This window comes from Stegodyphus dumicola, chromosome 1 (assembly GCF_044657685.1).
Source record: "Stegodyphus dumicola isolate Sdum_Otavi_A_Nest chromosome 1, ASM4465768v1".
Taxonomy (NCBI): Eukaryota; Metazoa; Arthropoda; class Arachnida; order Araneae; family Eresidae; genus Stegodyphus; species Stegodyphus dumicola.
In genome coordinates this window covers 167,242,588-167,267,423 of record NC_140768.1, presented here as the reverse complement: position 1 = coordinate 167,267,423, position 24,836 = coordinate 167,242,588, and the positions used below count along the sequence as shown (strand labels likewise).

The 24,836-nt window shown below is 31.1% G+C and overlaps 1 protein-coding gene across 2 annotated transcripts in view; it reads left to right on the top strand.

Annotated features, from left to right (window-relative positions):
• The window catches only part of LOC118201109 (protein DENND6B), a 180,323-nt gene that overhangs the window by 51,739 nt on the left and 103,748 nt on the right, over positions 1 to 24,836 (top strand). For both annotated transcript variants that reach the window (XM_085822994.1, XM_085822997.1), the window contains exons 6-9: positions 1,708 to 1,787; positions 9,226 to 9,294; positions 12,304 to 12,359; positions 22,086 to 22,146. In XM_085822994.1, coding sequence (XP_085679120.1) covers positions 1,708 to 1,787; positions 9,226 to 9,294; positions 12,304 to 12,359; positions 22,086 to 22,146 — 266 coding nt within the window. The remainder of the gene's footprint in view (positions 1 to 1,707; positions 1,788 to 9,225; positions 9,295 to 12,303; positions 12,360 to 22,085; positions 22,147 to 24,836) is intronic.

The window sequence follows — 24,836 nt, the reverse complement described above, 5'->3', positions numbered from 1 at the left end:
AAATTAATGAATGGTTAATTACAACATACGCTACGCGCACATTTTCAAAGTTGTAAAAATGTCGTTCGCGCGTTGACTACTGACAAGGTTTGCTGAAGGTTGGAGTCTATGCATTTTCTCACTTGGTACCAACAAAATATCACCAGGAATATGAATATAAGTAAATGATAAGTGGTGTTTCTGCTTATTTAATAGATTGGATTCAGTCACTAGCAAGCCAAATCCTAAATGTTATCAATGACAGGTAGACATTAGTTAATCACTTAGTAAGTGATAATTACAACTGTTCACAGCAGCTGAAATAATAATTTCTGCATTCTACTTATGATACAATAGATATTCGATTAAGTGGATTAAGGTACTGACTTTAGGTTAGGTAAAACAGGTGACCAGTTAATTCATAAAAGAATATAAGATAGTAAAAACTTGTAAATCAGTATTAAAAAATATATACAAATCTTAATGAAGCATTTATTTGTAGTTAAAATATATGTAATTAAATATTTCACACATTCAAAATAAGCTCATGAATTGACCACTATCCACAGTGTACAGGTATGTCTACCACTGACTGAGTAAGAGCTTTAGATCTTTAAAAACCAATTAGCTGTGCTCTTATGCTATTTTACTTTCTGGGTAAATTAATATCTTATCTCTGCGTACAGTACATTCTAAAGTTTCTTAGCAATGGGAGTGAAAATATGATTCATGATGGGAAAAAACATCACAAAAGAAATTTTGTTATTTCCTTATGATTATGGCTCTCAGTAAAATGAGAACAAATAAGGGGTGGCTAGCATAGTTATGAAGAGAAATAAATTTTTCTGTCATTCTTCAGAAAGTTATTTTAGTGTATTATTTATTTTATATGTTTTGAGTGTATACAAAGGTATTAAACAAAATGTTTCCATTAATTTAGATTTTAAGCAGTAGTAATTTGATAATGCATACATTAACGTCTACATTTAAAAAAATGTTGTGCTGTGTATTTTGAATATTCTAATGTTGATTGGGTACTTATGTATTATCCTGTTGACCATGAAATTTGGCTACCTTTGAACTATGAAAATTCGTAAAAATTGTAAAAAGATTGTGCTGATCGTTCCTGTGGAATTCTGTGCCGCATTTTTGGCTGCAGCTATTACAATAAAATATTCTTCACTCTTTCAGCACTTCACCAAGTAGCCATTGCTATGAAACTATTTGACCCAATTTACACTTTGTAAAAAAGCTTTCATCGGTTTCTACTATTTTTATGCCTTCCAGGTTTGCTGGAAGTTCTGTTTAGAATGCTGTGAGTGCAAAGCTCCTGCAGGTGATTGTTTCAATCTCTTCTTGTTTTGTGGACCATATCCAGCTGTCCTTTCCTCATTCACGATGTTAATTCTCTTGACTAGCTATAAGTGTACTGCAGTGCAGTCACAAAGTTATTCTACAGCTCTCAGACTCATGTTCTTCAAATGCAAGAAGTAAATACAGCAGTAACAGTTAATTTATATTCTTGTTAATAAAAATAAAAGGTGGCTTACTGAGATACAATCGAGGTTACAACAGATGAAAGGGCAGATGTTATGAGTGTATTGTGACAGCAGGCTTATGCATAATATATGCTAAATTGTACTGCTTGGTAACAGTTTCAAGGTTGACAGGGTAATGTGTAAGTATTGTTGAATGCTTTTATGAATTTGTTACTTTTTATTATTCTAGCCTGCCATGATATTGATCAATGGCCTTTACCTTTACCTGGTGTGCCTCTCAGTCTTCCTTTAATTGGTAATGTTTTGCAGGTAAAACAATGTTCTACTGTTTACATTTCATAGTTGTGTTTAACAAATTTTTAGAAGAAACTTAGACGTTTACTGCATAAAGAACAGGCTGCATAAAACATTCTGCATAAGAGCAAAATACTAACACTGTTGGAGAGGGTAAAAAATATTTTGTGTTGTTAAAAAATAAAAATTCCATCAATGTTGTCAAAAATGGGTAGTAGTAGTAATAATAATAATAGTAATAGAACTTTCATCACCTGCAGATTTTCTATATTATTTTTGTTATATTTATATCCATATTCAACTCTACAATCTTTAAATCTGAGTGTATTGCATATACACCATGCACACAAAAGTCCTTATATGGCCTTTCTCTTCACAAGAAAAGTTGATCTTTAATTTTTAGAAAATCAATTTTGTAAAAATTATGAAATCTAGTTCTTTACACAATCTCCCAGTCCCTGTAGATACATTTAGAAAAAAATTACGTTCCTTATAAAAAATGAAGTACAAAAAATGTAACTCCATTTGACAAATTTACTGAGATACTTAATTCTAAAATCAGATATCGTATTCAAGGGCCATAAACAAATTGGCCATTTTTAGATAATTAAAAATAAAATATCAATAAAAAAGATATTAATTGAATTAATCAGTATGTCTACATAAATTGTCTTGAAAAATATCAGTATAAATTTTTCTAAAAGAAAGATTTTATTGACAGAATCCTTCAGAATTTTTGTTCTGGAAGATATTGTCACTCTTCAATATTGGCACAAAGCCAGCTTCTAACATTATTTGCATATATAAAAAAGGAAAACTATTTATTTTTTGTATGATTATTTATCAGATTGTGAGCCTAAATAATAAAACTTAATGAAAATATTAATAAAACGTTTTTAGTGCTTGAAAACTTAAAACTTACTTGTGTGAAAATTCTTTTGGTGTACCAATTGTAACAAAATTACAAATAAATGAATGTATGCTGTAGTAAAACACCACAGAGTATCATTGAAATATATTGAACAAAAAACAAATCAACCTGTATTTATTCTATTTATTGAACTCACCTCTGAAAGAAAGTTGAAAATGTCAAAAATATCTTCAATTTTAAAATCAAATATTGGGGTCACTTTTTGTTATGTGAGAGCCAAACTCACCCCTTTTTTAAAAAACTTTTTTCAATAAGTTTAGAGTTTTCCTGAACGTAATAGAGAGTGGGAGACCAGATTAAAAGTTACGTCCTTTTTTTTTAGTTTAATGCTAAAACATGAATATTTGCAATTTTTAAAAGAATTTTGCAATTGGAAGAGTACGACCAACAGTTACTAAAATAAAGAAAGACTTTTATTAACATCACATTTATGAATTGTATTTGCATATAAATATCTGGTTGTAACAAAAGTTCTCCGCCAAAAACATCCTTAATAAAGTTAGAGGAGGGAAAATGAAAACATGAAAGCAGTACCTTTAGTGTGGGTAGTAGGCCATGAGTCCAAAAACAGATCAACCTAATTTTGGATGTTTTGTGCAGAATGGAAGATAGTGCCAGCAAGATTTAGCTGTAGGTGCGAAAAAGGTAGAAATCCGAAGGAACGATGTCTAGGCTATATAGTGGGTGTGGCAAAAGATACCATTCAAGTCCATACAGAGTCCTAGGCAGTAAATATCCTTACTGAGTGCAGAACAACCCTCTTTTCAGCTTGTGTTGTTGGAGTAAATCCACTTTTGATCACAAATGATGATCCTGTCCAGAATTTTTCCTTGCATTAATATTTGAACAGATTAGTACAGTTTGGAACATGTCTATCCGTATCTGCTTGAGTCAGCTCATGTAGCACCCAGCAATTGAACTTATATGTCAAGGTTATATGATGCAGAGCATGATTGATGGACATAGCACTAATGTTAAACTCCTTAGCAAGCTCTGGAGTGGTTGCATACTGATCTTCTTCCTTAAGTTCTCTCAGGCAGGCCTCATCAACATCAGTATGCCAGCCAGATTGCTCTGCTTCTTGAATGTCATAGTCCTTGTTTTTGAACTTTCCATACCAAACTTTCACAGTGTCATATGATATGGCATTAGTACCTAAAGCAGTATGCATGATTTGGTAACATTCTGTAGTTGACATTTTGTAACAGAACTGGAAGTAAATGGTGGTTCTAATCTGGTAGCATGATAGTTCCATTTTAGAAAACTTGTACTTAATAGTAATTATATTTTTTTACAAGTTTTGCAACTCAGTGTTCTAAAGCAAGTCTCTTTATTTGAAATGCCAAAATCGCTTGACAAACTATGATTAAACACACCAATATGAACTGTTTGTGTGGACTATATTTGCGGTGGCAGGAAACTTTCGTTAAAATGTGGTATGGTGTAGTATATAAATTTGCAAGCAAAGTGTATATGTGTCATTATTCACTGATTTCTAGTGAATATTTGCATATTATAAAGTTGTTAATATATATATTTAAATACTTGTTTTTTCATCAATTTCCCATTATGCGAAAAAGCAAAATCATTTGTTAGCTATATTGAGAATCGTAACATTTTGCAACTTTTATGGGTTGTCAAAGCCTTTCTGATTGAAATGTTGTTAAAAATGAATTGCCTGAATTTATGAATATTTTCATGGAGAATTAAGAAGTATTGTTTGTCTTTGCTATTTTAATTTTTAGTAGCTTATTACTACTATATTTATGTCAAAAAGGGGAAAATGTGAAAGAGAGAATTATAGTGATATTCATCAGTTATATAGATCTAGCATTTTTCACCTGCTTATATCATTAATTATAATTTAATAAATCAAACTAAGAAAATTCATTACATTAAAGCAATTCATTATGTAAATGGAAGATTACTGAACACAGGTAGTTATGGAAAAAAATTATATTTTTAATTGAAAATGAGTAAAACATTATTTGGCAAAAATCTCATTTCAGCAGATGGGCCTTCAGCGACACATTATCATTTTATTTATTTGCAGCTAAATAAAAGATTAAGTACCACAACCAGAGAAAGAGTTCAAAGAATTTTTGAGAACTTGCTAGTAGGTAAGAATGATACTCTCTGTAATGAAAAGAAAATGTAAAATAATGAGAAATAAAGCAAGTTATGCCATTTAGAGATAATCAAACAGAATCAGATTAAGATTTGAAGTGTTTATAGATTGTTGGAAAAGTAAATTGGAATTTAATGTGATTCATTAGATTATAAATTTTTTAAGGAGAGCAAAGCTGAATTTGTAATTTATAGAACAATAATATATTGATTTATTTGTTTCCTTTTTAAAATGACATTCATGTTTCTTTAGGCAAAATTTTCCAATGTGTTTGGTTTGACGGGTGAACTCACTCTGATAAGGAATGTTATAAATTCTCTTAAAAATCCATGTCAGAAATTATATCTTTAAAGCTAGAATTGTGTATTTTATTGGCAAGAAAAAATTAACTCAGAAGTGTAAATTATAATATAAAATGCAATTTTTGTGATTGATTGAAAACAATTAAGTTTCTGATTTCTGACTGAATGAAGGGATTTTTTTTAAGGACTGAAACTGTTTTTACCTTTTTCATTAATAATCTTAAGATGAGAAAGCTCTTCCAGTTATAATGGCTTTAAAATAGCTTAGTTATTGAATTCTGAAAGGGGTTCAATTAAGATAAAATTTATGGCAAATAATGTGATTTAATCATTTTCACAATTAGGAAACCATGAAATTGGCTGCATAGGTTTTTGTGTTTTTTCACATATATTGTGAATATTAAAAATAATAATGTGAGTTCTCTAATAATAATGCAAGTTTTCTTAGCCAGCACATTGCAAAGTTATCATTTCTAAGTCAGATAAACTTCATGTGGTTTCTTTTAGTCAGCTTCCTAACCAATCATTGCAGTGTCTGAACTAAAACCATTTCAGGTGATTTTTTTTTTTTTTAATTGAGAACTATTATTGCCATTTAAATTTATAAGTAAGTAAAAAGTATGATTAATAATAAAAGTATGAATTATAATTTATGTTACAAAAGTATGTATTATAATCTGTGTTTTTTAAATAATTACCCACTTTTGCGGCCAGCTGCCTAAAATACTTATTATGAAAAAGAAGAAAACATAGAATGGCTTTATTGAGTCTAGAGTAGTTTCACTGATCCATCTAATAGTGAATGAGATGAAGAATGCATTTATTGCTTTTAAATCACTTGCTTTGTTAATCAGTAACAGACATATTAACATTTGGAAGAAAAAGGAAATATCTTGCCCTTTGCTGAATGGTACCACATTAGTATATAGAAAATAAATATGTTTTAAGTAGTGGTGATGCATTTCTGTTAAATTGCTGAGTTTTCTGATTAAAGTTGAAGCATAAATATCTTATGCTTTTCTGAAAAGCAACATTATTTCTTTTAAATCTGAGTTTCTTGACTAAATTTGAAGTATAAATATCGTATGCTTTGCCAAGTGACACATATTGCTTTTAAATCGTCTACTTCGTTAATCAAGAATTCATTAAATTCACAAAAAGTAGGAAATAAAAAACAAACAAAATTTCAGCTTCAACTTGTACATTCGGGTGGAGGGCTATGTGTGTTGTTCAGAATTTTTTGAGTGCCAGTCATGTGGTGATCGATTCTGAAAGAATAGTTCCAACATAACCTATGCATCTCATAAAAGGTGACTAAAATAGTACCTAGTATTCCGGGGTATAGCCTGCGACTGGGGATTATATTTGGGCTGGTTCTCCAGGTTCTGGGTCGGGCATTAGGCTAACAAAAAAATCCTATTCTTATGAAATTAAAGGAAGAATTTTCTGGACTGTCTATGCAGAGGCAACTTGATACAAGTGGTAAGATAGGGAATGAAAATGGGTTCAGACCTACCACTGGTGGGCGTAGATCATGACTCGGATGATAATGGGTCAAGACCGATATTTTTTTTGCTATGGAACATGATATGGTGATGGCCAGTTCTTGCTTTCCATACAAAACTATTCACAAAATGACTTGGAGATCTCCAGATTGTGACGCTTTCAATCAGATTGACATGCCTTAAGTTACACCAGACATGCCTCAGGCATATTGGATGTCATGTCATATAGTGGAGCGAATTTTGATTTAGACCATTACTTAGTAATGATGAAAATCAGAGCTAGAATTTCTAATTACTGTAAAAATCAGGAGATGAAATTAGCGAAATTTGACTGTCTACTGTTAAAAGAGAAATATATAAATCAGAAAAATGAATTTGAAACTCAATTAAAAAACTTCGAATTGGAGGAATTAAAGTATATAAATGAAAAAGAATACTTTATATAGTTCACTTTATAGAACACTTTAAAGATGGTTCTGTCTCAAGTGATAAGAGTGACATTCTGCAGAAAGAGAACTTGGATGAGCTGCTGAATTCCTATTGCATATAGAGAATAACGAAATAGCAAGTAGAAAACTAGGGTCTATTGATCCATCTTCTCTGGAAGAGCTGAATTATGCTATAAAGAAATTAAAAAACAACAAATCTCCTGGATCAGAACTATTTAAAGCTGTAGGACCTAGTTGCATTCTACTAATCAAGGGCTTAATTCAACTCATCTGGGATTATGAGACACTCTCACTGGAATGGAAACTTAGTACCATCTGTTTGATACACAAAAAGGGAGATGTGCTTGATCACAGTAATTATAGAGGAATTAGTCTTATGTGTATATCCTATAAAATACTTTCAACTATTTTTGTTAGCAGATTTTTTTACTTATGTTGATCAGTGATTGTCAGTGCAGCTGTGGGGGTGGGGGAGGGAGATCGACTATTTAGCAGATGTTCATTGTAATGCATATTTTTGAAAAATGCAGAGAATTTGAATCAAAACACACAATCTTTTTTTATTGCTTTCAGAACTGCATATAATTGCCTTAGTGGGGAATTATTCATTGAGGCCATGCGTGAACTAAATATTCCAGGAAAACTTATTGCATTGGTGGCTTTGACTCTTAAGGAAACTAAGATATAAATTAGTTTACAAGGTGACTTTACAGAACAACTTGATGTCAAGCATGGAGTGATACAGGGGATGCATTGTCAGGCCTCATGTTTAATATTGCACTTGAAAACTTATTAGAGATTCTAGGATCTTACCTGACTTACCACTTTGTCATTTAGAAATTAGTAGCTGTAGATTAGGAAATGTCTACAGTTTCATTTATCTGGGAATAGAGAACTGTAAAAATGAGATGACATCTGAAATACTTAAAAGAATCCCTGCTGCAAATAGATGTTTTCATGTCCTGAAGAGCTATCTTGTTTTCTCAGAACTAAACTACTTCTTTCCAAGAGTCTTATATGTTATGTTTCTGATTTATGCATTGGAAATTCGGGTGCTGATTCCACGTGATGAGGAAGCTTTGGAGGTTTTTGAGAGAAGAACATTCTGTTGCATACTTGGTGGGGGTCCAGGTGAATGGATCATGGAGAAGAACATCTAATGTAAAGGTATACAAGATCAATAGACAATCTGATGTAGTAAAATTTTTCAAACTACAAAGACTGGTCATCTGGCCAAAATGCATGAAGATCGCTGTTGTAAGAAAATCTTTCTGGCAAAGTCCATTTGAATCAGACTTTGGGATAGACGCCGGATGAGATAGATCAGTTGTGTTGAAAATGATCTCAAAATTCTAAATGTCAAAAACTGGAAATCAGTTGCCAAAAGCAGAGATGCCTGGAGAAGACTTCTGCAGAAGGCTAGGGCACATCCTGGGCTGTTGAGCCAATGAAGAAGAAGAAGGTGCTCTGTTTTTCTACAGTGAGAGGAACATACATACGTTCATACATATTCTTCATTATTTAATAACAGAGCAGATTTTTTTTTCTATGTTTGCTTTCTTGCAATGGTATTGAATAACTGTGTCAACATCTGATGAGCAACATATCAGCTGATTCATTGTTTTGTTCAACAAAATATGAGGCAGCTTGAAACAGCAAAGCTTTTTAAACTTCTCCTGAAACATAGCAGTTTCTTCTGTTGTTAAGTTAAAAAGTTAAATTTTCCCCATTAAAAATGTGCAATGTTCAAACAAAATATTGTTATAGGAGTTGTTTTTTTTTTAAGCAAAGTTTTGCTGCTTTGTTTCTGTCTAATAGCTATAAGAGTTTATACTTTGGTTAAATGAATTTAGGTTAAGCGAAGTTTGGTAAAGTTATAAAGTATTTCTCCCACCTCCTTAGCATGCCTTTGTAGTGTAGTGGTTAGCATGCTCGGCACGTATTCAAGATGTCCGTGGTTCGACTCCCGGTGAGGACATTGCTCATTTTTCATTTCTCCTTCTTCAGAATAACCTAATGTCTCTACAAAGTGAGGTTTTAACAATCTTTGTTTTGCATTTTAAAAACTGAGTACAGTCTGTAGAATTGTATGCAAAAAATATTATTGTTTATTTATTTTGTATATTCTGTTTTTACAGATTCGTATACCTAGTCGAATGGATAAATCGATTCCATCTGCAAAAGATGCAGAAGCAGAAAATTCACCTGTATGTAGATTCTTTATTAAATCTCATCATTTAGTCACATGAACATCTTAATTAAAATAATTGTAATCATAATTTTGAATTTATTGCATCATAAAATAATTCAGTGCATTATATTACACATAACATGTCTTTTTTATTTGCAATGGAAAGTAACTCTTTTGGTAAATTTTAAAATAAAGTTATTTTTATTTGTTTCATAAATTTCTAACATTGGACTTTTTTTAAAACTTGAAATTAACTACTATTTATTCTTCTTTATGTATAATTTTGTAATTTTTTTGCATTTATTCTTGTGTATACGTACTCAACTGCATATACTTAGTCTATGGACAAGTAAATAGCTTTTAGCATTTTGATGAATTCCAGAATTTAAAGTTTATAAATATTAATTTCTTTTGTATGAAAAATTGCTTTTGTTATGTTTGCTGCTGCTTGTAACAGAATATCTGTTTTATGTTATTTGCATTTTTCTTATTATTTCTTTTAATTTGTTTGTTTCTTTTAAACTACTAGGATGAATAAGTGTTAATCTTTTTTTCTTTCACACTTTATGTAATGTAATTTTTCAAGTGTTAAGATTCTGTTGAGTTAGTCAATTAGCCTTTTTTTTTTTTTAATACACTAGAACAGTGTTACCATCCCTATGCCCTGGAAGCACCATTGCACCTGCCGATTGTTTAACATGTGCCTGCTGCTGTGCGATCACAATAAAATATTTTAGTTTTCAATAAAATTCTATGTGAAAGTTTTCTCATTTTTAATGAAATAGAAATTGCACACAGGTATTATCACAAAGCAAAATATGACTGATCTCTTTTTTATATGCATGTATTATTAACTCTATACAATTATAAATTCACCTCGGAAATGTAAATGGTACCTACCATTTAATCGATATCCTGGAATGTGCTCTTAGGGACAAAAAAAATTGGGAATTGCTCTAGCACCTCGACTAACCAAGTATCTGTTAACTGAACTGGCAATCACTTTAAGGAAATCATAGGCAAAATGTAGTAACATTAGAATGGGTACAATAAAAATCAGTAACATTCATATATTCTGTTAGCAGAACTTTTAGACTTGCTTATTAGTGACAATGTAACATCAAGTGATTCTATTGTTTGCAGTATGGCACCAAAGTAGAGTTTCTATTTATTTATTATTGAACAGCATAAGAATATTTACTATATACATAATGTACTATTATACATGAAATGACAAAATTTGGAATTTGTTTGTATTTTTGTATATTAGATCATATATCAGTGAAATAAATAGTTTGTCTTCTTCCCATTTTATTTCTAGTGAGAAATTTTATACTTTTGTTAGAGAAAATATAGTAATAGTGTGTCAAAAATAAGAGTTTTAAGTGTTCCCCCCCCCAAAGAGAGATGGCGAACTTGCTGAAAAGTTGTTACTGTATGCATCTAGGCAGAAGTTAAGCATAATAATGAATATATATAATTTATCTAATGTAGTAGTAAGTGAAATAAACTAAACATGAGTTTTATAATACCTCTGGAACTGGGGAGAAACTGTTTGGAATTGCATAAATTTATGTATTTTTTAGATATTGCAATGAAATTTGTTTTTCTTCATAAAATAATAATTTCAATTACTAAAATTTTCCTTCAGTACCTAAAAACACAGTTGTTTCTTCTCACTATAATATGTTTAGAACTCAAGATATAATTTTGATATTTATTAATATACACACTGCATTCTGGAAAGTTTTAGAATTAAGTTCAAGCAAAATCAAGAAGTGAAGAAAATATTACTGTTTTTTTCCCTCAACCTATAAATATACAATACTTGCATATAGTGTATATGATGTTTGACATATTCACATAGCTGCTTGATTCCATTACTGAATTTATCTTTTGGAATGATGTTTAAGTCTCTGATAATTGTTACCTGAATCTCTTGAATGCTATTAAAATAATGATTATTGAGGTGAGACTTTATTTTAGGGAAGCGAAAATTTCTAAATGCCAGATCTTATGAATAAGGGATATTGCTGAGAAATCATGATAATATTCTTTGCTAGAAATTGCTTGATGAGAATGCAATTGTGTGACAGCACATAGTAATGCAACAAAAGCTCGTTATTCAGTTGAGTTTTTCCTAGCCTTATATCCTGAATGTTCTTCAGGAGTCTGTTCATTACATCTTGTTGAAATATTTGGTTCTTTATATGTTCCTTAAAAGCAAATTCTCTGTGAGTTATCCTGCCTATAATAATAATAATAATAATAATAATAATAATAATAATAAATGTGTCTAGCTTGGTTATCAAGATTTCTGAAACCTAATTTTCTGTGTGAGCTCTCTCCAGCCCAAGCAGATGGTTGCTGTTTTGTCTTAGAATCATGAGCAAAGCACCAAGTGTCATCTCCAGCAGTTATTAGAAAAATTTAAGGCCAGTGTCTGCTATTTTCATTAAATCATTACATGCAGATATTTGATCTTGTCCCCCCCCCCAGGACAAAACAAGAACAATCCTACAAGATCATCAAATGTTAGTGTCATCATTGAAATCATTGAAGTTAAGCTCATCAACTGTCATTCAGAGAGACAGGTAAAAAATTTTTCAGCAGCACTTGCTGAATATTTTCAATATTCTCCTCTGTTTAATTCTGTAGAGGGCAACCACTCCCAAGATTATCATTATCTTTGCCTCCATCACAGAATTCTCTATAGCAATGAAAAATATTGGATTATGTTATTCAAGTGTCTCCATTGCTGTTTTTTCGACTTTACAACAAACCTTTTCCATTCTATAACAGCTAATGTTTCCTGGATCAAACCAAAGGATTAAATGCATTAAAAATTATGTCTGTAAGCACACAGTGTTGTAGGGAAAATGCTATAATAATAAATGCTGTCAATTATCGTTTCCCAGGTTTGATGGAATTTGTTAAACAAGTAGTCTTAAAAAGTTTATATTGTGTATATATGTATTTATATTCTACGTGCATGGACAATAATAACTTCACTACTTCTTTGTAGGTTACATTTTATGAAAAGATTAATATTCCTCCTTCACATGAAATGGATGTATTTCAGTAAGTGAAATTTGTTTTTTCATGTATTGGTGTGCTATCTAACACAAATTTTCTTATGGTATTCATGTCTGAAGAGGAAGGTATATTCTTCATAAAGAGGCACTTTTTTATCATTTATCATATTAATTTCAGAAAATGGAAGAATAATTTTTATTATTAATGCATATATAGAATGGCTGATTGCAAAATGAAATGTTGATACCTCTAATAATAGCACACAAAGGGATTATGTAGATATTATTTCATAGCTCAGTTTGAGGTTTTAGTTGATATAAGTCATTCCATAAGATAACAAGATGTATTGTATTGCAGGCATTGTATGAAAATCATTCATACATAATCATTTGTGGGTTATTTCATTTTCAATGTTTATTGTGTATCTTGAATCGATGAGTATGAATTTAATGAAATAATAGACAAGTTTTAAGCAGCTCTAAGAATTGTACAGTACAAAATCCAGATGTCTAATATCCAGACCAGCAGCAATAGTTTTTTTAGAAATTTTTTGTGAAACAAATCAGTTTTCAAGAGTAGCATTGGCTTTAGCTTATGCTTAATGTTTCATGCATGTGCAATATTTTCAGGGTTTGTATGGTCCTTAAGAGTCCTTAAAGGTCCTTAAATTTTTTGGAATCAATTTTTGGTCCATAAAATTCCTTAATTTTGGCCAAAATCAGTAGAAGGTCCTTAATTTTAATCATCTGAAATTTCTGTCTATTTTTACAACTGCCATTTTGAGTGTGAATTAGCATTTTGGAGGAATATTTTTGGCGATTCACTGACGTATATGGTTATCTTTTGAATGAGTTCATGGGCTATAATTTGTTTCTGTCTCTAATATTTACTCGAGTTTCATGGGATACTTGAATTTCTAAGCAAGAAGTGAAACATAAGCATTTCAAAATTCATTTTTCGTAATAAAGAGCTTTTAAACATTTTTCGCTTTTCGGGATGGGAATTCTTTTATTAAACAATTCTAAATTTGGCGACTTGTCAACATTTTGGCGATTTTAAGATCAGTTTCTATAGAAAATTTTTAATTCCGAAATCTGAGAATTTTTCGGCGATTTTTTTAAAACATCATAACATTGATAAATTTCATTAAAATAATGGTAATTTATTGGAATTATATTTAAAAAATAACATTAAAGTTAAAAATTTTTATTTTTGCTATCATGTTATAAAGTTTCATTTTGGCAACTTATACAATATTTTGAATCTGAAAAATAAACAAGGTATAATGCTGTAAAGCATAATTTGAGAAACAGCTCTTAGCAAAAGCAAAATTAGCTATGTTTTTCATAGTAAGCGTTTTTCCCATGTAATTGTCTCAGAATATTCAAAATTCTCAGAAGATGCATCAGTTTTCTCTATAAAATTAATTTTACACTTTTTATTTTTTTTTCCAAAATATTTCTGGCTTTTTGCTGTTACAGAATTGGTTGGGATGATTTTTCTTTAGTATTTTTGACATTGCAGCTTGAAAAATTTAGAAGGATTTGAAGGCAAGATTTATAGACCCATGGTTCTAGAAGATTCGAGAAATATGTGACAAAATGAAAAATGTCTCCATGGTATTAACATGTAATGGATATATTTTACAGAAAGTTTGCGATGAATTTCTGACTCTTTGGAGAACGTCTGGAAGAACAATGAAGACATAATATTTGAATGTTTGATTTCTGATACTAGAATCCTTTTCTTAACATGTTTATCTTCCCTTTATTTTCTCTACTTTTCACTAGACTCAAGCATGGAAAATATCAAAAATGCTTCTAATCTTATCACTTGGGCAGGCATTATAGAAAGGGATTTAGGGATTTTTTTAATAATAAAGAAATTGAAAGCTTACAATTTAAAAGATTCTTCTAATATGTCTTAATGCATCATACACAGAGCTGGCACTAGGCATTATCTCATCTGATGCAATCTCTGTGGATCCTAAATTCGACTGCATAGTACCTTTCTAAATTTTGCTTCCAACGCCTGCTCTAAATTCTAAAAGTTTTTCCATTTCTAGATTTTGTTGTTTGGTGTGTCACTAAATTTTAAAAATTCTGCCACACCAGCTTTGTAATCGGCCTTTATCATGTATATTTCATATTTCTTCTGAATTTCATATTACTTAAATTAAATTAGTCACTTTTGTCTCTAAATTCTAAATGCATTTAGTGTTTTTTAGAAAAACAGAAATCTTTAATTAAATCCAAAAATTCTAAAATGGAAAGGAAACATGCTGAAGAAAGAAACTGAATACATAAAGAAAATTATACTTCAAAGATATGTACAGTTATTATTATGTAAATTACCCAATTGTTTATAATTTCAGCCTTTACTATAATTTTCCATTTTTGCTTTGTCATATGATAGGGTTACTGAGCGAGATTAAATTAAATTGTATAATCTTTGACCACTAGTCCACATTTAGTTTGAATTTGACTGTTCTTGTTTAATTACGTCACCGCGATTGACTTTGTCAGCATCAAAACATGCCTTAATATTTGTTCTAAGTTCTTTTCCAATAAGAGGCTTATTTAAACCTTTGTCTGATATTGTAGTTACTTTCAGACATAATGATAATTTGCTTCACATATGTCGGGGGTTTTGGACTATTTAACTTTTACCAGATCAAGTAAACCCTCATAGGTACATTGTGGAGTGGTTCACAATTTAGGAAATAAAGCACACAGAAACTAGTGAGAGCATTGGTTTGCATATTGAGGCAAATCTCTAATCATTGTTAGAAAAGATGCTTAAAGAGAAGGAAATCAATATAAACTAGGCAAAATTTTTGAGAAGGCTTCAAATTAAAATGATGCATAAATATAAAAAATGCTTTGTAGCTTTTATTGTGTAATTATTCTAATATCGTTTAAGAATCAGTGTCATAAATTACATGTATTTTAAACTGTGAAATTTAATTAGATTTTAATAGGGCTTTTTTAACAAATATTATTAAAAAATAAAATTTAATAGTGGCCATGTAAATCCATAATGACTAAGGTTACCTATTTATCTAATTTAATTACTTATTACTAACTGCTTACCCTTAAAAATTATCTCTACATATTAAAGCAAGTTATTGAATTTCATTAATACTTGCTGTGTTCACAAGATAAAACACAAAAATGTAGAAATTCAAGTAAAACTTATTCTTTGCTTCTAGTAAGACTTAAAATAATACAAAACAACTTATTACCTTTGGTGCTTGAATGGCTTATTGGAACCTTAAAGCATATTAACTCAGTTACAACCCCTGGAATTCTGCACAAAGCTATGACACTAACTGCATCAAACAGAGCCTGACTAACTTTCAACACTTGCTAACCGTGCCTACATCAGGCCTTTCAAGTTCGTTCTAATCAGCAGGTCTCTCTTTAGACAAGCAGCAGCGGTGATAACATTCAGTCTTTTGTTATGAATCATGCTGGTTATGATCTTACGTCTCTTTTTAACCTATGCCATTTGACACTAAATCTACCTGCTATTTACTAAACCTCTAGATCAGCAGTTCTCAACCTTTTGACTAACATGTACCATCTAAACAAAAATTGAAAACCTTTAGTACCAACACTACAAAATACTACTACCACCACCAATCTTGAACAAAGCTCAGATTGCATAAATTTACGAGTGTTCGAGAAAAAACTGAATCAGGATGTTGGGATTATAATTTTTGAAATAAATAGTTAAAAATACTTTGCTTCTTTGTGTGCCACTTATTTTTTTCTTGCGTATCACCGGTTGAGAACCTCTGCTTTAGACTGATTAAGTATGTGACAAAATGAGACACACACACACAAAAAAAAAAAAAAAAAAAAAAAAAAAAAAATCGACATAAAGCTAACTATTAGTAAAACGTAAATGTCACTTATCTTCTTTCAAATATGTCCAGCCTATTATAAGTGTAAAATAGTTAATGCTACTTGATAAACTGCATGGAGTTTATTTTATTCTCAAACTTATTAATAATTATGTTAATTAATTCATGTTTAGTAGTAATGCATACTACTTAGGGATCTATTTTATTTTTAGGATGGTATTACAAAAGTGAAATTCAGGCTTAGAATAATATTTTTAATTGAATTTATTCACTTCCCATTTGCTCATAGGTGCTTAATTTTTTTCATTAATGGTCCTTAAAAGTACTTAATTTCCATGTGCAGAAATGTGTATGAACCCTGATTTTTTCATAATACAACATGTAAAGAGACTCTTACTTTCACATTGGCACTAAATAAAACACCTTCATGATGAAAAACCACAAACATTTATAGCATAAATCTCTGCAATTAATAATTTGGCTCTAAAGGTATGTTTTTTGCTTGGCATGTATCTCAAACTAAAACACTTTATCAAAGTTCATCGCTGATTTTTACGTCTACTGAATAACTTTTCCTAATGTCAAACTGGTGAGTTTTTATATATATATAAATTATTTGGTGCTTTCATCACTAAATGACTATCAATTTATGGCAGCTTGAGAAATGATTCATGCTACCATGTCTAAAACAGATTTTCTTTTTGTAAAAGTATTAGTAACTGAGTATCAAACAACATGGTAATATTTTATATTGACATTAAGCTTGGTGATGATTACAGATATTAGCCAACTATGCTGTGAAGTGATGAGTATGTTGATGAGGAGAAATTTAACAGTAATTTCTTTCCATGTGAAAAAAGTAGATTTTGTAAATGGTATTCATAGGCCAGAAGATTAAATTTAGTGTTGTTTAATATAGCCTGATTCTTTTTTCAGATAAGCCTTAAGTATATGTGGGAGTTTATTTATTCAGGATTCAAATGAGCCTTAAGTGTATGCGGGAAAGAAACATGAGCATAATAAATAACTAAGCTAATCCAGTAATTCAGGCTTAAATTCTTTGGTGCATGATAGCAGCAACACAAAATTTAGTGGAATAGTTTGTTTATAGTTTCCAACCTCATTATACATTGCCAATAATATATAGTGGACTCTAGACAAGATTTTTAATGACAGTTTCAAATTTGAAGGTTTTTGAATATTACAAACAAAAAGTGAAATTTTCCAATTAATGAAATTTGTGGGGAAGCAGTAATGAGGATGATATAGCAGAAGTTTTCCATTGCAATAACAATGCCACAATCATCAGTCAACTAACTAATGATGAAATCTGTAGTATAATTCTAAATCCAGAATGTATCACTAATTGGTTGTGAAGAAAATGAGAGAGGTACTGAGAATAAAAAAAATTTGATTGACAATTTAATGCCAATTCTCAACATGACAATTAAAGGATCGATTACAAGATTATCTATAAAATTAAAAAGTAAGTATTAACACACACAAAACAACTGAAATAACTTAACATTGAAAGAATTTTTTAATAAAGCAAAAATAAATATTGAGCTTTTTGGGGGGGATTTTGTTCCCCTGAAGGTCACAAATGCTTCATTATTTCCTAAACAATTATTTTTATTTTTAATTTTATAATTTCTACATGCCATCTTACTCCATTAAAGTGATGATCCAAAATCCAGAATCACTGAAGTCCCTACAAGTCAACATCTTTGTTCTTTGTATGAATGAAGCTAGAGAACATCTTAAACTACGGATGATATCAAGCTGGTGAGAAAAACTGTTGTGTGCAAATCCGAGGCTGGCAGTGAACATATGTTCATTGGCACTAGGAATGTCAGGGATAACTTTATACTAAATTTTAATCCTTGACTTCAAGGTCTCTATGCTTCAAAAATTAATTTTCTATAGAAACAGTATTTGTTATTAACCTTCTTATTTAAACTCATACTCAGTGATTTTTTGGAGGGGTGATAGCTGAAAAATAAGGTGTACATTAATAATTTGATGAAAATAACACAATTAAATCAGAATATTTCCAAGAATTATGAGATAAATATTTCAAAAGCGCATTTGGAAGAATGCTGTGCTTTGCAGATGTTTCTATTCAGATGATTTTGTTCATGATGTTAATTTAAAAAAATTAAAGAGGTGCACAATTTTTATTTTCAGTTACTGAAATGAGCAATTTAAAACAGTAATTTCTTTAGAGTATTTATATGCTAAGTTCCATTTCCTCGTTTACTGCCTGATAATGAATGGTATAATTTATTATGATAAAATTAATAGTTACTATGAGAGCTTCATCCCACTGGCCATCTACAGTGGCTTTATTGCCATCAGAAGTATGAATGTATTTTTATGATAATTAACATAATTGGTGATATCGTTAAATAATATAAGCAATAACAATGAAAGATCTGTTAACAATAACATTTCAAAAGCATGTTACTATGCAATAACATTTTCAGACCACGATTACATAAGTGTAATTTACACACTGTTTCTTCATGGATGCAAGAATGGTACCACCAGCATACAAAAAGGATGATAAAAGGATACATTCCATTGAAATTTATTCCAGCTTAATGTTAGCACCAATCTAGCATCAGTCAATGTAATCAGCTGTATAATGTACTTCATCTCAACCAGAGAAATTACCAATGGACTGTGAATAAATCATATATATGGTCAAGACAGGCAGATAATATTTTCAGCTTTATGAAAGAAACTGCATAATGTCATGCATCCATCTCATTATATATATTTTGTGGAGATAAGAGATGGCTTTTTAATTATTTGAGTTTGATCATTTGCAGTAAGCATTGACATATTTAGAATTTTTCTTGATAAGAATGATATATCGTTGTAGATTATAGATAACATTTTCAAAAGTTACGTTCCCCAGCAGTAACAACTTGTAACAGCAGGATAATGCAAACTTCCATAGTTTCTGACAGCATGAAACTAATTCAGTGAATAATTTTTTATATCTAACGAGCTTCGGTACTTAAGGATTAAAAGTCAGTAGACACTTATGAGGCTTGCGGCAGATCTTAGCTATAACAAGAATTTTGTAGCACTGGTATTAATGAAAGTTTCTCTCCACCGCAAAATATCGTCTGTACAAATGGTTCATGCTGGTGTGTTTAATTATATTTTGTCAAATAATGTTTGGCATTTGAAAGAAAGAGACTTACTTTAGAATACTATGTGTAAAATTTGTAAAAAAAATGTCATTATGATTAATTACGAGATGTCTGAACTGAAACTTATCATGCTACTAGATTAGAACCATCATTTACTTCCAGTTCTGTTGCAAAAAGTCAGCTACAGTGTGTACAGCTGTAGATATTAATGTTATATCGTATGACACTATGAAGGTTTGGTACCAAAAGTTCAAAAACGAGGATTATGACATTCAAAAAGCAGAGTGCTGTGGTCAGCCTACAGTTGTTTATGAGGCCCACCTGTGAGAACTTGTGGAAGAAGGTAGGTATGTCACCACTTGAGAGCTTGCTAAGAAGTTAGACCCTTAGTGCCATGCTCATTAGTCATGCTATACATCACATAAACTTGATGCACAAGTTCAAATGCTGTGTGCCATATTAGCTGATTCAAGCAGATAAGGACAGATGTGTTCCAGACTGCAACTAATGTACTCGAATATCAATGCAAGGACAAAATTCTAAACCGGATCGTCAGTTGTGATGAAAAGTGGATTTACTTCAACAACACAGGCTGAGAGGGGGGGTTGGTCTGCACTCAATCAGCCTGCAGCATCGTAAAGCACAGTTAGACTAACAAAATGATCATGCTTTGTAGTTGGTGATATTGTTTTGGTATTATCCACAAAAATTATCTGGGAAAAGGTAAAACCCTTGACAATAAGGTGTACATAGAGATGCTTGTCCGGGTTGATGCTGCTATCAAGTAAAAACATTGGAACTGAGTTCCAGTGCAAAAGGTAATATTCAGTCAAGATAATGCAAGACCATTTGTGTCTGCTGCAGGTACATCTTGCTGGTGCTATCTTCCATTCTACACAGGATGTCTGAAATGAGGTTGATCTGTTTTTGGACTCACGGCCACTAAGTTTCTGGCCAAAGCATTACCAATCTACCAAAATGTTCACAGAAAATCATAGATTTGGGTGGTGATTACTACTCGCACTAAAGGTATTGTTTTCATGTTTCTTTTTGTTGTTGTTGCTCAAGTGATAGTAGGTATTATTTGATTTAGAGAGAACCTGGAACCTGTTATCATCTATCAAACATCCATGAAAGAGATGCATATGGAGGAGACAGTGTCTGTGTTTGAAGTGGTATCTCTTTAGGTGGACGCACAGACCTCCATGTCTTTCCACATAGCACCACGTGAATGCAGAGGCCTATAGAGATTACATCCTTGATGGTTTTGTGTGCCCTTATGCGAGGGCAATATGTGATGATTTCCTGCTACAGGATGACAACTCTAGACATCGTGGATGATTATCTTCAGCAATAAACTAGTGAGCGCATGGACTGGCCACCTCAATCACTGGACCTGAATCCTATTGAGCATATTTGGGATTTTGGGATGTTTTAGGAAGACATGTAGCTGCTTTCAGTCCTCCTCTTCAGACCCTTGCTATGCTTGCAATTGCTTTGCAAGAACAATGGATCTCGCTTCCTAAAGAACTGATAGACTGCACAATTGACATGACAACATCACACATCTTTGTATATGCTGTAAATTTGTTTCTATGGGATATTGTGCTCCATATTGAAGGTAATTTTCCTATACCAAACTGACACATCCGATTTGTTCATTTTATACATATACTAATTTCCATAACACCATAATCATCTGGTAATTTCTTTTCATTTTATTTTGTACCTTCCTATTTTTTTGTATACTGTGGGCCAGTTTTATTAAATTTCATGTGTAACTTTTTGAGTAATCATCATTTTCATGATATTTCCCTTAATTAATGATAACCAGTGTAGTTAGATGTCTATTGGAAGTGCAGCAATTTCACAAAACATATTTAATAAGAGAATGATTGTGGCTGCAGTCATAGAGGTCACCCCATCCAAATTTGATTAAAACACAATTCATTCTTTTATTGGTTTCTTTAATTTATTCTCAGTAAATATGCTTTCAGCAGGTAGTTTGGTTTATTACACTTGCATAGCTTTATCATGCTGTCTACATCATTACTTTTGTTACTCAGTGAATAAATGATCCATGAGTAATATTTGATAAGTAAAGAAAAGTAATACTACTAAAGTTTAAATAAAACATCTGCTAATAATTTATTCAAATAAATGTCAACTTTAGTCAAGTAAAACAGTAAAATGCAACATGCTGTTGTTCTTATGATGGATGCACTTACCATGGTGAAAAGGAAACAACAGACTGTACAGAAAATCCATAATGATTACACTAGCCCCAGCAGCTCTGACCTTATTCTCAGCATGCCTATGTGACACAGATTGTTATGTACTCTGTTTTCATGGCATATATTGATTCTGAAATAATTTATATGCTGAATTTAAAATGCAATACTGCTTTTATTTATAATGCACATAATGGTATATTTCAATATGCAAGTATGATTTATAGCTTAGCTTGGCCAGTATTGCAGTTTTTGCGCTGTACAGAAAATGAAACAAAATTACAGAAACAGTCTGTACAGTTTTTGCTGTGTACAGAAAATGAAACAAAATGATTATGAAGGTATTGCAACCAACTTTTCTTTACACTTATAGATCTGAATTAAATGTTCATTATTCCAACATTTTGCTTTGCGATCCCATTTGGGTTGCAACCCACAGCTTAAGAAACACTGTTTTATATTTTAGTAGACACAATTATAGTATATAATTAATAATTTTATTCCATAGGAGCTTTCTCCCTGTTTTATCTCATGTTCAGTTGCTATGGGAACTTGTTATAACTGCTGAAGTAAGTGAAAGTGGTTTTTTATTTGGTTTATAAATGCATCTACACTCCGCTGATTAATTTTTGAATGAATTGTCAATTTATTTTGCAGTATTTTTTTTATTTTCTTATATACATCTAGATTTTTAAGGCATTATATTGCTTATACAGTCAAAAGTCGTTAATTCGGACACCCATAATCCGGACCTCAAAGCTAAAAACTTTCTGCGCATGCGCCGCATTGACACATGCGCATAGGCGTTTACGTGTGCGCTTAAGACCTTTTACGACTGAGCATATGCGTGCGCGCAAGCACGTTTTATGTATAACGGACGGTATAAGCTAAAATTATCTAATTATCAATTTCAGTTAATGTTGATGATTGCGTTGTTCCTTAATCTTCGAATTGGATCCGGCTTATTATTTTTTGCAGACTGTAAGAGCAATTTTATAAAAGTAAACTTGAACTTTCGATTATGTCAAATAGAGTTTCCGATTCTGGAGCTCCCAAAGGATCGTACAAAACGAAAGTATGTTTCGATGTCCATCAAACAAAATTTGAATTGCTGCAAAAAATGATCAAAGGCATGAAGAATGTGACAGAGAAGTTAGTGAAAACGAAAAAATTTCGATTGACAAGTTAGTCGGTATTCTCGGCACAGTAATTAACGGGACTTGAACAGCGGAACTTTGTAACTGAACAAGAAATTATGTCTGTTTATTGAATTAAAGAGAAAGTATTATCACATAAAATGAAACAACTTACATTGAAAGAAATGTTTATGCAAACAAATAAATATTAAGTTTTTTTTTTTTTTTTTTTTTTTTTTTTTTTTTGTAAATTTTGATACCCTTTAGATTATAATTGTTCTTTATTTCATAAATTACGGTTTCATATTTTTAATTTTAGAATTTCTGCATGCCTTCTTATGAGATTTAAACTGATGATCTATAACCCGGAAAAATTGATAATCCGGAATTGCCGAAGTCCCGACGAGTCCGGATTAACGACTTTTGACTGTATGAAGTGCAAATAGTATTGCCAACAGTCAGCAGCTAATAATGCTGTAATCCCCCAAACTTGCTCTCTTCCCTTCCTCTTTTTTTTTTTTTTTTTTTTTTTTTTTTTTAAATTTTAGATTGAACTTGAATAAATGTAATTCTGTGTAGCCTAAAATTTCATAAAATGATTGCTATATTTTTGAGTAAAAAGGTCCAGCAGCAAGTGATCCATTTAAAAAATTTTCTAACATGTGAATCAGGCATAATGAACATAAAACAAAAATTAAAAAGCAAGGATTATTATGACTGCATATATGGTTTAATTTCATTCAGAAAATTTTCATGTTTACAGCTAAATTTGTATCCATTCATATTAAGTATGATCCTACTGAATATCCGTAAATAAATTTGGGAGTTTTTTGATTTTCTGCACCCTTACAGAAAAGTTTTGAACTCATTAGCAACTAATTTTTCACAAAGTTAATGTGCGAAAATGGCAGTGCTCTAAGAATTCTATAAAAGAGCAATCAGTTATTAAAATTAAAAGGTACATTGGTAATAAAATCCTTACCTTTTCTGAGAAATCTTTCTTTAACTTTTTTGTGCTGTTATTCTTCTCATAGATACAGCAATCTGTTTTTGCTAAAAAAAAGGAGGGGAGGGGAACAGAAATTTGCACAAATTCGGTATGGCATATAACCTCAGCATCACACATTGCTAGCAATAAACAAAGCGAATAGCTATTGTAAATGAGATATGGCTATTTCTAAATCAATTACAGCAATCTGTTTTTGCTAAAAAACGGAGGGGAGGGGAACAGAAATTTGCACAAATTCGGTATGGCATATAACCTCAGCATCACACATTGCTAGCAATAAACAAAGCAAATAGCTATTGTAAATGAGATATGGCTATTTCTAAATCAATTACAGCAATCTGTTTTTGCTAAAAAAAGGAGGGGAGGGGAACAGAAATTTGCACAAATTCGGTATGGCATATAACCTCAGCATCACACATTGCTAGCAATAAACAAAGCAAATAGCTATTGTAAATGAGATATGGCTATTTCTAAATCAATTACAGCAATCTGTTTTTGCTAAAAAAAAGGAGGGGAGGGGAACAGAAATTTGCACAAATTCGGTATGGCATATAACCTCAGCATCACACATTGCTAGCAATAAACAAAGCAAATAGCTATTGTAAATGAGATATGGCTATTTCTAAATCAATTTCTGCCATGCATTCTAACACTTGTAATTTTCACATTGCATTTCTATAAAATTTGGTTGATTAAGAAATACAACTTCATAGAATATGAATTTCTGTATTATTTGAACAAAACACCATATTTTTGTAGCAATGTGCAATTCTTAAGTTTTCATCAGCTTGCAAATTCCCCAGTCCCGTTACAGTTCATTATGAGAAAAACAAATATAGTCAATGGAAAAAAGCACTAATCAGAAGAATAATGATTAAATTTGTAAAGTGCATATCCATATATACTTAAACAGATGTGTGTTATGCACATGCATAGACTGCCACATAAATATTTTTGGCAACATCATGGACTACCACATAACTATTTGGGTGACATACTGAGTAACCCTGTGAATACATTTTTGCAAAATTTCACTGGGGATGTAGTAAGTATTTAGGGTAATCTTTTCCTTGATAACATTAATATATATTTCAGATTTTCACCTAATATTTTT